The sequence below is a fragment of the Cupressus sempervirens genome, chromosome 10, assembly GCF_028749045.1.
Source record: "Cupressus sempervirens isolate cs-2001-9-10 chromosome 10, ASM2874904v1, whole genome shotgun sequence".
Lineage (NCBI taxonomy): Eukaryota > Viridiplantae > Streptophyta > Pinopsida > Cupressales > Cupressaceae > Cupressus > Cupressus sempervirens.
Genome location: NC_143127.1, coordinates 388,207,187 through 388,223,486, shown reverse-complemented (window position 1 = coordinate 388,223,486; position 16,300 = coordinate 388,207,187). Strand labels below are relative to the sequence as shown.

Sequence of the window (16,300 nt, the reverse complement as noted above, 5' to 3'; positions counted from 1 at the left end):
ATTATAAAATATAATTAAAAATTAATATTGTTTAATTTATTTTTATAAAAGTAAAATAATAGCAATAAGATAAAAATGATTTTTTTAAAAAGTTAATCCACTTGTCACAAATGTGGAAAAGATAAAGTTGTAATTAATGCATTGATAGAGTTCTTATAAATCAATGTATTTGCAAAGTCTTTGAAAATTTTATATTTATATGTAATGAAAATTAATTTTACTTATTATTATTTTTACTCTCAACCAATCACAATAAAGATAATTAGTTTTTTCATGATGTGTCAACATTACAAATTTGTTTATAAGCTAAAAAAAATTTGGCTAAGAGCCAAGGACTGAGAAGCATCCACGCTACCAAATTTGCCCGGGGCACGATCCCGGCCTCATCCCTTATGATGTCTATGGGTCTTGCACTCAGCAAGACTTGATCCCTGGTGTGCTTTTTGTGAGCCATTCAACTTCACCAATAGACCAAAGGCCCATTGACTTAAGCATATTTTAATTCTTCATTCTCATTGATTTATACTTTAATCATTTTAATTTTTCAAGAGGAATGTCTTATCAAAGACTTAATGGGTAGGTGGATTAACTAGTCTACCTGTTGAAGGTTGCAAACGAGGTGGTAAAGTGAACCCTAACCAAGAGTCATATGTCTTAGCAGATGCAAACGGGCTATGCAGCTTTTTCCTATAATTGTGCTTATTGGAAGAACTCCATTAAAAGCAGTCTTCACAATCTTCGCGCATTGCTCGTGACATGAGCTCCTTCATAACCATGAAAGCACCTACTCAGGGAACTGAGATAGCTTACAAAATTGCATCACAATAAAGATCGTCCACGCCTGTACAACAATATCTCCCTGCCACCATTAATTACTGACCTTGTGTTTTGGACAATGGGTACGTACTGTCATGCTGAAAAGACCATACCGTGAATGCCTCAAAAGCTCAAATATCTCCATCATGGAAGGTCCAGATTCATTCCAGAGACACCGGAGTTCATGTACGCAATCAATTGCAAGCCCAAATTGATTTCAAGATCAAGATCAGTTTACGTGCATGGTAGAAAACGGCAACAACACAATATTTGACTGTCTAGAAAGACTCGTAGATTGTTCAAACTCACAACAGTAAATTAATCTCTACGCATTAAATACAGTCATGTCAATAGTGACGTGTCGAGGAAAGGTGTTTTTCCCTTGTAAACCTTCTCTGTTATGTCAGATGGTTGATAATAAATACTTGACATTCCAGTCCTCGACCAATCGCTTTTCACTGCAATTAATGGCAAATGACAAACCCACTAAAAATGCCTTTCCCCTCTGAGCAACTATGATTATGATTTTTGCTGGTACGTCGGTAATAATCTGACTTGTTAGCAGGCTCAGCCCTTTCCACAGCCTCTTTTAAAGGAAAGTTTGGTTCTTTAGTATTTTGTGCAGCCGTAAGAGCCGGGGGATTTCACTGGGATTTTCGTGGGTAAATAGTTTTTTGCAGACAAGATTGTGTGTTTTTGCTCCGGTTGTGGTTGGGTTTTTGAGAGAGTTTGAGAATGGGAATTTGGGTATGGATTTTGGTTATGTTAGGAGGTGTTTTGTGTGCTCCTATTGAGGATTTGGTGAAAAGTTTGCCTGGCCAGCCGGCTGTGGGATTCAGACAATTTGCTGGTTATGTTACTGTTGATGATGTTGCTGGGACGGCATTGTTTTATTATTTTGCAGAGGCGGAAAAGAATGCCACCAACTTGCCTCTCGTGCTTTGGCTCAATGGAGGTACTTTTTTTCGATTTTATGAAGGAAACGTATTTGGTGTTGATCAATCAGTTAATCCTTTTCTTTTTCTGTTCAATTCTTGTAGGGAAGGGCAGTTCTTGAGTTTGGATTTGTTTTTCAGCTTCTGGGCGGTGTTTATAAATAAAGATGATATTGTTCGTTGATATATTTTTTTGTATTTGTTCCTGTAGATTTTTGTCATCAATCATCTATAATCAGAATGTGATAGTAAGAGAAGAGAATGTCATAAAAATCTAAGCAATCAAATTGGTTAAGTCTAGTCTAGGAATCAGTGTATGAACTGCGAAATTAGGTGATTTTGAGAAACATTGCACTAAAAATAAGTGTTAAATGCATTCTTGGAAACAGATTTTGTAGATCTTGTGTTTGGTTTAAGAAATTAGTGTGTCTGTTTGACCTGAATGAAATCTAATGTGAAAAAATACGTGCCAACTTGAAGTAACAGTGTATTTGTTTAGATTGTTGTGTACGTGGGAAGGTTAAGGTTTTAACTTAAATATGAAGAAATGTGTCATTTTACTTTTATGTTGGTTATCTTTTGTGAGAAAAGTTTTAATTAGCTTGAATTTTTTGGTTTTACCTCGTGCTATGTTTTCTTTCGATGTTCAGGGTCGAACTTGAAGGTGTGTTATTTCATTTGTATGTACAGTTTTTTGGTAGCTTGAATTGTGTTTTGGATATGACGGTTTTTTCTTGATTTTCTCATCAAATTTTCTGATCTATCATTATTTTTCATATGTAAAGTTTCTAATAGTTTAAATTTTGTTTTTGGTTCTCTCTGACGTTTGGGAGCAGACTCTCTGCTCCACCATCACTGTAAATTGGAAGTAAAGCTCCTTAGTCTCGCTCTATTTTTTTCTGGATGACTTTGTGAGTTTTTTTTGCATGACAAGTCGGAACAATGCACCTCCAATTGTTTTTCATTACGCCTTGTGAGATTTTTTCCTTCCAAACATTATAAGATAAAAGATGACATAAAATGTTCCCTTAACAGTTGAGAATCTCAGAATCTCAGACCAAATGTGCTTATTCCATCTTTGATCTTGAAAAAAATCAGATAATCATATCCAGAAACAATTCAATTACTATTCCTCTACTAAAAACCGAAATTTCTAATAATGAATCGAGACCCAAATTTCCTGATATTTTATCAGGTTCTAGTAATTCTCAGCAAGAATCACTGAACAGTTGAATCCAAAAGCTTTAGTGAGCCATTGATATAGAATCTGCAAACTTCCAATTTTCTACCATTTTCTACCTCAGCATTCTAAGTTGAAACTGTTTCGCAAATTTTAATTTATGTTTTCATTTGTTTTTAAAGGATCTTGCTGTCATCTGTAAATTTGTTATCGTGAGCTTGCAGGTCCTGGCTGTTCCTCAATAGGAGGAGGAGCTTTTACTGAATTGGGACCATTTTTTCCAAGCGCCGGAACCCAAAATGGACTCGCAATCAATTCTCATTCATGGAACAAGGGTATATATATATATCCTTACAAAAGAGGGGCTGCATTTTTATTTTGTTTTTTGGTCAATTTTTCCCTATTTGACCTAACCCAACTATATATATATATATTTTTAATAAAGTTATATCTTTGATGACAATAATAATATGAACAGTTGCGAACCTTCTGTTCGTTGATTCGCCCGCCGGAGTGGGTTGGTCTTACTCCAACTCATCAACGTACTTATACGACGATGAAAGAGTAGGTATGCATGCTTCTAATTCCCTGACAACTATTTTGACACTGCAACAATCTTTTTTTATGACTGAGCGGTCACGAGTTCGAGTCCTGTGACTGAAACAGCAAACGAAACCTTCACGTTTCTTCTGAAATGGCTGCACAAGTTTCCAGAATACAAAACAAGAGACTTCTTTCTCGCCGGCGAGAGCTACGCAGGTATTTGTCTTTTCAGAACCGTTCACTCTGCAAGAAAATTCATTGATAGTTAAAGAAAAAACAAATTGTAATAGTGTGCATCTAAAAGATCATATTTTTATAGAAATGACCAAACTTTCAAATTTTTGTTTTTTTATCAGGACATTATATTCCTCAGCTGGCCTCTCTAATTTTGAAGTATAACAATCGCAGCCGGCAGTTCAAGTTCAACCTCAAAGCCATAACGGTTAGTTATTTCTCTGCAATCTTATGACTGATGGCTCTTTTATTCTTTTTGTAATAGAATTTTTTTTAATTTGATATGAATCTTTAGCGACCATCAGTGGATTGTTAAGAAAACTCATCTGTGCTTGGTAGTCAAGTATTATGAATTTATTCTCACCTTACAGGGAGAATCTTCAGTGTCCATGTTGTACTGATTGAACTTCGGAAAATTCTATAGCACGATATGTGGGAATTTAACGTTATAATCGAAGTGTTATTATCAGTCCGATGAAATGAAGTAACCGTTGGTTTTTAATTGGCCTGACAAAAAAGCTTTTACTGGTCTCGTGTCTTCTGAATATACGCGAGCTGTTGCAGACAAAACTGTTGTCTTGTACGTAGTGTTTTAACATAATAATATTAAATACACGGTAAAATTTAAGGTTCCAATTATTTTATCATAGCAGTAGCTGCTCTAACAATAGGTTTTCATTATTTGTGTATTGTTTTATATATATAGTTTAATTTTATTTTTATTTAGGGAAAGAGAGGTCTAATATCCTTCAATTATTGTTTCTAAAAGTGTTTTGACTATAATTAATTGCGTTTCTGGTGAGCATTCATAAATGGCACTTTTTGATCCTTTTGTTCTTGTGAATATCTTAAAGCAGAAACCTTAGCTTTAAGTTCTTCAATCACTTAAGGAAGTACAACAAAAAAATGGGCAAAATCTGACTTACCGTTTAGGAGTTCTAGGCTCGCAAAGTTTAGCTTAAATGCCAATTGGATATTTATTTTCCCCTATTTTTTTTTCATTATTTTCTAATTTGATGTATAATTTTCAAATCTTTTAAATTATTTTATCTTATGATAGCTTATAGAGTACCATCTAAAATAGTAAAAATTAACGATTTTAAGTTTTTTTAATTAAATATAATGATTTTCAGTTTTTTAAATAAATTATAATGCTTAGTACATTTGAGAGTATAGGTTTCGTTCATAAAATCACTTTTTCTATCCCCTACTAACAAAAGTCTAGTTTAAAGAAATAATTTCAAAATTTTATATCATGATTCCCACAGTTAAAATATAGAAATTGTTAGTTGAATTTGTTTAAAAGCTCAACAATAAATTCCAATTATATTTTCACAATCCATATTACATTATGGAGTCTCAAGTTCACATTTAAAAGTAGAGTTTTAAATTGCATTATTGGTGTCTTGTATAGAGATAATTTGTAAATAAAAGTAAATTTGAAGAAATGAATATTTTTAATGTTAATTTATAAAAAGCTGATGATGCTCTTATATATTAATGCTTAAGTAAACAAGATTAGATAATTTTGATACATATTAATGAAAAGTTTTGGTAGGGAAGAAATTATAAGATATATGGAATAGTTATCATGAAAATGTTAAGATTTTGATATATATTTAGAAAAAGATTGAATAGGGAAACATCTATAATCAGAAATATGCTTAGATAATTATCTTTTTGGATTAAATTGTATATGATTTATCATTAACGTGTAGCATCATACTCTATATGATCTACCATTAGGATGAAGCAATAGATAGAAAGGAAGAAAGATAAGTTGTCTCATCTTTGGTACTCTCTATCTATTGTTTCATCCTGATGATAAGTCATGTAATATTACTGATGATGAAAAATATACACAGTTTAATCCAGAAAGACAATTATCTAACTAGGAGAAGAAATTTGCAACCTTTCTCAGGTTGGCAATCCTCTATTGAACTATGGCTTGGATACGAGTGCCACGTACTTTTTCCTGTGGTCGCACGGACTGATATCAGACACGACGTTCAAAGGCGTCAGTTCCTCCTGCGACTTCAGCGACGGCACAATCTCACTTGAGCAGAGTAGACAAGAAGAAGACAATGAAACAGTGGGGACGTGCCCTTTCTTCGTTACAGCGGCGCACAATGAAGTCGGAGGCAACATCAACATGTACGACGTTACTCTCGATGTCTGCCCTCCTCCCATCATTCAGCAGGCCAGGAGGCTCCGCAAGCGGGTATATCCTTTCTCTCTCTATACCTAATCATAACACCTGTCTCATTTCAATTGGAGGAAGCGAGATACTACGTTTTCGACAATGTCCCATATTGATTCGCTGTTGTTGTTGGGTTACCCATGTTGATCACAGATAAAAGGATCACAAGGTGAAGAGGGCATCGATGTGTGTGTAGACAACGAGATAACGTCTTATTTGAACAGGCGCGATGTCCAACAAGCTCTCCACGCCAATTCCACCGCCCTTCCATACCCATGGGAGGCTTGCAGCAGGTCTATTCTCTCCTTCCCCCTTTCTCTGCTGTCTTCTCAATTTAAAGGATATAGGTTTTGTATCTTTATATCTAATTTCACTTATTAAAATTAATAAATGTATGATCAGTACTTGTGAATGTGAGAGTCATACAATAGTAGTTTCAAAGTGGTGTCATAATCATTCTTATTTCTTATCTATTTACTATTGAAACCATAAAGTTGTACAATTGATATAATCAAAAAAAAAAATTCAAAAACAGCGGACAATTATTGGCCCCTTAGGTAATGTATGGCCATCAGAATATAATCACTCACTTGTACTCTTGAAAAAGAGGTCACAAGTAGAAATTTCCTTGAAGGTAGGCTATGAAATTTCCTTGAGGGTAGGCTATGTAGCACAATTAGGTGCCTACCCCCAATTGTAGTATAAACCACAAAACATATATTATAAGGCAGATGCATTCTGATGCACTATAAACTCTATCTTATATAAAACTATAAGGCCAGGTTCCCCTGCGGCTGGTAAGCTTATTTTGGCCAACAGTCACTGCTCAACATTTTTAGCAGTAATTTGTGGAGCTGATGATCTAATGATTGTTGATTTTAGCTGCTTGTTTTCTGAGCATTTAAGTTTATGTTTTAAAGGAAGCCGCTGCACAAAAATAAAGATAGATTCCAAATTATCTTTCTCCAAAAATGAAAAATGGCATAAGAACACTCAACTGCAATTGAACTTAACAACCACATGAGAACATAGGGTAATTAAAACTCCTCTACCAATAATATCATAAGGCTTTTACTCTAAACCAGTTCAAAACCCAATAGATTTCTGAATTTGAATTAACTATTACGTATTCTGCAATGTAGTACCGTTCAGACAGAAATAAAAGGGCATGACAGGAACCTCCATATGCATAACAATCATTTCTTCTGTCTGCTCGCACATATTTCTTCTGCCTTCTCGTCTACGAAACCTCTATTCAGGGAGGGGACCTTTTTTCTCCCTGCAGTTTGCAGAGTATGATGTCAAGATCTGAACGTAGTCAGTCCCATCGATTTTGATCTTAGCGGGCGTCTGGGAAAGACCCTGGTTGGATTTCCTTTTCATCTTGTAATTGCTTAGGGGAATGGTATCAATAATTAATTATACATTTTATACATACTTGATTTTCTATAAATTGTTAATTTCAAAGGGGTTTAAAAAAGATAACATATAAATTAAGTCTCAAAATCTTTAATCTTTTTGATTGGTAATAATTAGTCTATTTGTCCACCACTAATAGAAAAGTTGTGCACAATTATAGAACACTTGTTTTCTAGTTATTGGTACAACTTTGAGTATATCTAATATGTAGATTAAATTGACAATTTTGAATAAATAGTTATTGGTACATCTTTGACTAAATATAATAGGTAGATTAAAATGACTACTTTTTTACTATTGACACTTGCCCATCTTTATAAAAAAAATATTGTTAATACCAAAAAATCAAGAAAAATGATATTAATATTCAAGACAACAAAAAAATTCTAAGGTATACTAAGATACTAGTATCCTACCCTTAACTTTTTGAACATATCTCATGAACCATTCTTACAACTAAACTAAGTGGAATAAAAAACCTAAACCATCTCCTCAAAATCAGCTTCGAGAGGTCCCCTAACATCACAGCTACTCATTGTCTTCCTTCAAAACGATCTTTCTAACCTAAAGGTCCCCAACACATTCTTTTATATTTTCTTTTCTTGTGTCATCATACTATTTTTCCAAATTATAAATAAACTTTTGCATATTTTCTTTTCTTGTGTCATCATACTATTTTTCCAAATTATAAATAAACTTTTGCACATGATCCCTGCCAAGCTACTTGGATACTTTCTTATGAATAGTAGAGTAAAGTAGAGGAGGTAGCTTTTGTAGGTAGGGGCAATTTCATCAGAAATAACATTTTATTTATTCATGGATGATGGATGACATTTATTAAGGTCAAATATGCAGGTCAATTAGTGGTCACTTTGATGCAGGATTTTGTTTGAAGATCTGATTAGGAAACTTCCCAGCAGTTATTCTGTAAATCTGAACAGTTTCTAGTCTTTGAAACAAGATTTTTTTCCAGTAGTTCAATCGGAATATTATTTTTATTTTTATTTTTGAATAGTTGAGCTTACTTATTAGGGTCAATAACTTTGTAGCAGATTTGATGTTAGGAAAATTTGGGCAGTTATGCAAATCTGAACTTCTCTTCCAAACCACAGAAATTTTAAATAGCTTTCTTTTGCCATCTCAGAATTTATGTGTTTATATAGGTATCAGGTCTCCTTAATAAGATTAGAGCTTTATAAGTCGAATTAGACATAAAATGAAAGTCACTCAGTTCCAGTGGTAATTAATTTTAATTTGTGATTAGGGTGGTTCAGTACAAGTTCGAAGATCAACTTCAGGATATGATTCCTGTGATAACAAGTCTTATAAAACAGGGCTTGCCTGTGTGGATTTTTAGGTAATTTCTTCAACTCTAAGAAATATTTCAAGAGTTTTAAGTCTAGTATTTGGATTTTTAATGGTACATGCTTCCTTCAAATGGAAAAAAAAATACAATTGATTTAATTATTGCAGTGGAGATCAAGATTCGGTGGTTCCATTGACTGGAACACGAACCCAAATTGATAAGCTTGCTAAAGATTTGAAGCTTAAAATAATAATACAATACAGTGCCTGGTACGCCCATGGACAGGTATAAAACCTCTCCTTTGAAAGATGCAAATAGGATTTGCACACTAGTTTTGTATTTTTTTTCCTTAAAGTAAGAATCATTAGATGAAGCAAAGAATTATTGTTCTAGTTTTTTTTTTCTAAAGTAAGAATCATTAGATGAAGCAAATAATTATTGTTGGACATCTTTTTAGGTAGGTGGATGGACAGAAATGTATGAAAAGCTTGTGTATACAACAGTTAGAGGAGCTTCACACATGGTTCCTTATGCACAACCAAAGAGGGCATTGATTATGTTCCAAAGATTCTTAGCTGGAAAGCGATTGCCCCGAAACTCATATTCTGTAAAGATTCATTAAGGCAATCAAATGTGTTAATCATGCAAATAGTAGGAATGGATTCTGCATGTTGAAGAGATGGTAGCCTGATCCATTTCTAAATAAGTATTTGGTTCAGTTTCTTAATCGTTTTAAATGGTTGTAGAAGTTGGTCTTTTGAAATGGATAAAAGATACTTGTAGTTGTGAGCTTTATATTGAGTTCATGTAATATAACATTTATATGATTCCATGGTGAAATTTGAGCTACAACTCTTCAAAATTAGAAAACTCCCATTTGGAAGTAGTACATTGTTGAAATTATTATTTTTATTTTTTATTGAAGCTCAAGAAAAATTTCAGAATGATAAATCAAATATATTAGATCTAAATTAAATATAAATAAGTTAAGTTTAAGATATGATAGGAAAATGCCAATTAAAGGATTGTTCTATGGTTATATGTGTTTTTTTAAAACTAGGTGCTATTTTAAGAACTTGTTTTTCAATATGGTTCAAGACTTTTGTTAATTGATTGGGTTAAAATTATGAATCTAATCTATATAATCATGAATATGTTTGAGAAATGGTGCCTTACATTCTTATAGACCTAATAGCTTAGTTCACCTCTGCCTATCACTTGATTTGAAATAGAAAGATATTAAAGAACATATTTAGGAGTTTATTATATTAGGATGTGGAAGTGTCCTAACTTTCTCCCTAAACCTTGGTCAAGCACTTTGATTTTTTTTCAAGTGTACTCTTGACCTCAACAATAGGACTAATAACTAGGAATGTTTCCCATACTCTTTGGTTCATCATTATATATGCAATAATATCCTTTTGGAGCCTTATATTTACAACTTGGAAACACTTGAGAAAAGGTAAATACTAGAATAAAACCTATTCAATTCATAATTACCAGAGATGGAGCGAGCCATTAAAGATAACAAATCAGTACTTTAGGCAAGGAACTACTTTATCAATAGTGAAAAAAAGTTCAATCACCAATTGTCCCCCTCTTGGATGAGCGAAAAAGGATTGCTTAACAAGTTTTGGAGACAAAATGAATATTCTTTGTTTATTCATGATATAGAAATTTGTTATACATGTAGTGATTGAAATCAAATTATATTGCTAAAACAAGTTATAAGTAATGAACTATTTCTCATTTCTACTTGGCTAATTTCAAAGAGGACTTTAAAAACTTATAGGGGTTTGTTTGGCACTTGGATGTACTATTTATGTGTTATATAGTGATGAAAAGTTTTGTCATTGATGACAAGATATGTGACAGATAGAGATTTTATACATTACAGGGTGATTATTGGCACAACAGAGTTAGCATGTAATAGGTTAAATAATGTGAGCTTAGGATTGTGTTCACAAATGAGAATGGATATGATATCAATGTTTGTTTGATATTTTGTTAAGTTCTAGATGAGTTACAATTCATTTGGTAAAGGTTGATGGTGTACTAATGTATAGAGAATTATGTTAGAGAGATGGGCAATGAGGTTGACTTAATGTTATTGAGCTTGCGTTGTAGTAGAAGACATGCTCGTGTAGTTATGTTTGTGATAAAAAAAATCGCTAAAGTGAAATGCACAGTAGCGTAGAGGAAACTTATTGATTATCATTATTGCATGTAATAAAGGTATTGTAACATGTAGAAACTTTAATGTAATGATTGCAAAGATGCTTATGGAGTGTATGCCTTAGTGGTGTCTTGTGTAATTAAATGTACATTGGGGAAGTTCTAACAAACTAACCTAGTTGATTGTTTGTGAGGGTATAAAGGAAAATTGTTTTCCTCGATTATGATTGTTGTGTGATCATTGTGGATATTTTGGATGTGAGCCTTTGAAATGGATGATCATAGCAAAGAAGAGATTGATTTGGTTGACTATGTTGGGCTTTAGAGGTATTATTTGGCAAGTAAGTTTTTAATTAGTCAAATCACTTGATTTGGATTTGTTATCCTTAATTTTGATCTTCAAAATTTCTAGAGCAGTTTAGATAGTGGATTTATTTGTCCTCTCATTGACCTTTAACAAGGTTATAACCTTCTAACAAGGGTTCAAGGTCTTGTAACATGATGTGTTCTCTAACAAGGATTGTTGTACTGAATGAACTATATTTGGCTCCTAACAGAGTCACATCCTTTCACAAGGAACTTATATATTAGTATACACTATCTTATGTGTGTTATTCCCAATGGGGTTTTCCAAGGGTTTCACTAGTCAACAATTTTTTGTGATGTCATGTTTGATCTACTGTTGTTCTACATAATTGCTTCAATTGTTGAAGTTAGAACTTATAAGTTTGGATTCAAGTTTAATTTGTCATGATTGATTCACCCCTCCTCCCCACTCAATTGTTTGTGGAATTTTCTTCTTAACAATTGGTATCAGAGAATCAAGTCCTCTTTGAGAAGAAAGATTTAGAGCGTGAGGAGATCCATGGCTTATGGGAAGGAAAGTTCAAAGTTTGATGGTGAAAATTATGATAGTTGGAAGGATAAGGTACAAAACAAACATGATATGCATGGGGTTGACTACTAGTTGATTACAAAGAGAAAAGTTAAAGTAAAGAAAGAAAGTGATATATCTCCATGCACAGACGATGAAAATAATATGTTCTAGTGTAACATGATTGTAAGGGAAATATCGATTAGTGCACTTTCAGAAGTTGAATTCATTGAGGTAAAAGGTCTTGATCTTACTTATGATATTCAGACTAGGTCTTAAATTATATGATGACATACAAAGAAAGAAAAGTTACAAAATTCAAAAATCTAAGAGAATGTTAGGATGCAAGAATTACTGAGATTACTACAATAATAAAAACCTCTAGAGGAACTATATCAAAAGATAAGTTTTGTTCAAAGATTATCAAATCCTTGACTCCTACTTATGACAACAATAAATACCATTGAAGAAGTTATTCCTCTTATGGAAGGTTTTAATAAAGAAATATTGATTGGGAGATCACAAGCTTTTGAAACTCGTAGACTAAAAGATGTTTTTCCTAGAGTTGAAACTACTTTTGGAGCTAGTATACACAAGGATTAAAAAGTACTAACAAATAGTGCAAGTGCCTATGGAAGCTATGGAGATTATGCATGTTATTGGGAAGATATTAAGGAATAAGGGAAGAAGATATATGAGACTCTATCATTAATTGCAAAAAGGGAACCTAAAGGTATTAGTATATTTAGAGATAAAGCTCCTTTTACTTGTTGGCATTATAAACAAATTGGTCATTTTTCTTATAAATGTCCTAAGAAGGAACCTTAGGTGAAACCTAAACCTTACAAATCAAATATTTCTAAGGAGTGTCTATATACAAGTGATGATGAAATTAAAGTTAAAGAGATTTATTTTCTAAATAGTGATGATTAAGATAAAATTGGATTTTTTAATATTAAGGAAGAGAGTCTTGTTAAGTTCTAGATGAGTTACAATTCATTTGGTAAAGATTGATAGCATACTAGTGTATGGAGAATTATGTTACAGAGATGGTATCATATTGACTATATCTTGTCAACAAGGTTAAATTAATGTTATTGAGCTTGGGTTGTAGTAGAATACATGCTCGTGTAGTTATGTTTGTGATAACTGGCATCGCTAAAGTGAAATGCGTAGTAGGGTTGAGGAAACATATTGATTACCATTATTGCATGTAATAAATGATTTGTAACATGTAGAAACTTTAATGTAATGATTGCAAAGATGCTTATGGAGTGTATGCCTTAGCATTGTCCTATGTAATTAAACGTACATTAGGGAAGTTTTAACAAACTAACCTAGTTAATTGTTTGTAAGGGTATAAAGCAAAGTTGTTTTCCTCAATTGGGATAGTTGTGTGATCATTGTGGATATTTTGTATGTGAGCCTTTGAGATGGATGATCATAGCAAAGAAGAGATTGATTTGTTTGACTATGTTGGGCTTTAGAGAAATTATTTTGGCAAGTAAGTTTTTAATTAGTCAATCACTTGATTTGGTTTTGTTATCCTAAATTTTGATCTTCACAATTTCTACAGTAGTTTAGATAGTGGATTTATTTTTCCTCTCATTGACCTTTAATAGGGTTATAATCTTCTAACAAGGGTTCAAGGTCTTCTAACAAGATGAGTTCTCTAACAAGGATTGTTGTAGTGAATGCACTATATTTGGCTCCTAACAATGTCACATCCTTTCACAAGGAACTTATCTATTAGTACACACTATCCTATGTGTGTCATTCCTGATGGGGTTTTCCCTCTAATCAAGGATTTCCTTAGTCAACAATTTTTTGTGTTATCATGTTTGACCTAACTCTTGTTCCACATAGTTGCTTCAATTGTTGGAGTTAGAATTTATAAGTTTGGATTCAAGTTTAATTTGTCATGATTGATTCATCCCTCCTCCTTGCTCAATTGTTTGTGGAATTTACTTCTTAACAATTGGTATTAGAGGATTTTTGTTTTTCAGATAGAAGGATCATTGATCTCCTCACTATATATATAGATTTAGCTCTGCTATTTGCAACACAATGTAGGTCATTTTGGGTTGATGAGGGTTTCAGCAATAGGGGGAAGGGAAACATGATGTGGGCCATAAATCTAGCCGATATTATTTTGGGTGGGAAATTGGTAGGGGAAAATCTGGCAAGAGGTACTGATCTTGGGGGGACAAAAGGATGAATAGAGGAAAATCTAGCAAAAGCTGATGGGATAGAAGGAAGAATCAAGGATAATGTGGCTTATACTGAAAAAACTCCGGATGCTGGTTCCACTAGTTGTGGGGTCTGGGACCTTTCTTTGGATTCTTCCATTGCAATTCACGTCTTGGTCAAGTATTCGAGAATGAAAATAATCTTTTGTAGAATGTGGAGGTCAATATTGAGAGGAAATTAGAAGGGTCAAGGAAAGGTTTTGGTGATCAAAGGACATGGTCTTCCCAATTTGGTAGGAAACCTAGTGGTAAATCATCCTTCCTGTTGGTCACTTCAAAATCTTGTTGGGAGAAAGGTGAGTTCCAAATTTTATTCCAGACCCAATCGTTGATTTCTCTGTATCTTCTATGGAGTTTACTCTTGTGGGAAAATTTATGGGGGCTAGACTAGATATAGATACTTTGAAAAAAATGATTAAACAGAAATGGGTTATCCATGGTGAAGTTGATATAGCCCCTATGTTGAATGGTTTCTTCTCATTTGTCTTTAATTGTAAAGAAGATATGAATATGGTTCTCTATGGAGGTCCATGGTCGTTTGGCAAAAGTACTCTCACTATTAAAAAATGGGAGCCAAATATGGATTTAACTAATGCTTTCTTCTTAACCACAGTGATCTGGGTTAGGCTCCCTGGCCTTCCTTTAGAATTTTGGCATGAAGATATCTTTAAAGGAATTGCTATCTCCTTTGGGGAACTGGTTGCTATGGATCATGCAACGGCATCGAAATCTAAACTTTAGAGTGCTAGATTATATGTGAAAGTGGCAAACTTGAATCACCTCCCCAAAAAAGTGGAACTAATTTCAAAATTGGGTTTTATAGGAAATTATATATGAAGATCTTCCAAATACCTGCTTTGCCTATAAAAAAACAAGGCCATTGGGTGAAAAGCTATCCTAATAAAGGCAAGAATAATCCTATGACTAAAAAGGAAGATAAAAAGAAAGAAGTACAAGTCTAGAAGAAAGTTTGGAAACCTAAAGTTACTCATATGAAAGATATGAAGGATAAATTGAATATGGAATCTCAAGATACTAGTAAAATGTCAAATTCATCCTTGAAAGAAAACTTGAACATTGAAAATCAAGGGGTTGGGGTGATGCTTGAATTTGTGTGACCTGAGTAAAATATAGAAAATATGGTTGATTTGACGAAACAACTAGTAATTTATCAAAAGATTGATAATAACTAGGAAGATCTAGTTGAAATGGATGAATTAGAGGAGGGGGAAATTCTATCTGACTCTAGTAAACTAATGGTCCTGAAAGATTGTCATAATCTCCAGCTGATTGAAAATCAGAATGTTACCCCAAAGTCTCTCGAGACACCTATGTGCAAAGAAATTATTCCCTTTAGGAATGAATTTGAGCTTGAAGAGATAAAGGAGGAAGGGAAGGATCTTAAACATAAATCGAGTCAAAGAAAAAAGATAGAAAAGAAGAGTAATACAGTTCCTAAAGGAGTAGAGACTCGAAGTAGTAAATTGGACCAGCAAGCTAAGGTGAACCAAATATTGGTACTCCAAAGAAAACCGAAAGGAAATCTTCTAGGAGAACTAGAGAAATGGAAACTATGCAGAATATTGTTGATGGAAGATAGACAACTATTTTGGATTTTACCCCTAAAAAATAGATATGAAAATTATTACTTGGAATATTAGGGGTTTGAATAGTAGTCATAAACTTGATGTTGTTAGGAATTTTGTTAGATAGCATAAACCGAATTTTCTATTACTGCAAGAAACAAAGATGGAAAATGAGAAAGCTAAACATATTAAATCTTTTAAATACTATTGTTTAAAAGCAAGTAGTTCAGAAGGAGCTTCAAGGGGAACTCTGATGTTATGGAAGAAATCTTATTACTCAAGAACTATGTTGAATGCTAGTAAACATTTCATGGTGGTTAAAATTACTAGCATTGATCAGAATAAGGATTGGTATATTGTCAATATGTATGCTCCAAATATCAAGAATCTTAGGAAAAAGGTATGGGACACTCTTTCTCGTATAAAGAGTAAAGATTACTTTGGTCGATGGATTATTATGGGGGACTTTAATATTCCTCTTTATGACCATGATAAAAAGGGAGGTAATGTGAGTCAGCTGGAAGGGAGATTGGATCTTATGGACTTCATTAACAAGGAGGGTTTAATGGATATGGACCTTCAAGGAATTTAGTTTACCAGGAGTAATAAGAGGCTAGGTAATGATTGCATTTAGGCTTGATTGGATAGAGCTCTTATTTCTCCTGATTGGACTAAAGAGTTTGTTTGCAAACTGGAGGCACTTCAAAAAATTGGGTCAGATAATTTCCCTTTGATTTTTTATGCTGATAAGATAAATCTCAAGAAAAAATTTCCTTTTAGGTT

General features: G+C 33.2%; 1 protein-coding gene across 1 annotated transcript; it reads left to right on the top strand.

The window, feature by feature from the left end:
* The first annotated feature begins 1,263 nt into the window (after positions 1-1,263).
* On the top strand, positions 1,264-9,581 carry LOC149534294 (serine carboxypeptidase-like 44). Its single transcript, XM_089803338.1, has 10 exons — positions 1,264-1,771; positions 3,156-3,266; positions 3,410-3,499; positions 3,598-3,690; positions 3,831-3,916; positions 5,630-5,929; positions 6,062-6,201; positions 8,592-8,684; positions 8,801-8,918; positions 9,091-9,581. The coding sequence occupies exons 1-10, from the start codon at positions 1,552-1,554 to the stop codon at positions 9,253-9,255; spliced, it is 1,416 nt and encodes a 471-aa protein (XP_089659464.1). The 5' UTR covers positions 1,264-1,551; the 3' UTR covers positions 9,256-9,581.
* Positions 9,582-16,300: the final 6,719 nt, after the last annotated feature.

Coding starts and splice junctions, on each gene's coding strand:
- LOC149534294 (XM_089803338.1), top strand. CDS start 1,552: ATGGGAATTTGGGTATGGATTTTGGTTATGTTAGGAGGTGTTTTGTGT. Junction 3,691..3,830: donor CGCCGGCGAGAGCTACGCAG/GTATTTGTCTTT, acceptor TTTTTTTATCAG/GACATTATATTCCTCAGCTG. Junction 6,202..8,591: donor CCATGGGAGGCTTGCAGCAG/GTCTATTCTCTC, acceptor ATTTGTGATTAG/GGTGGTTCAGTACAAGTTCG.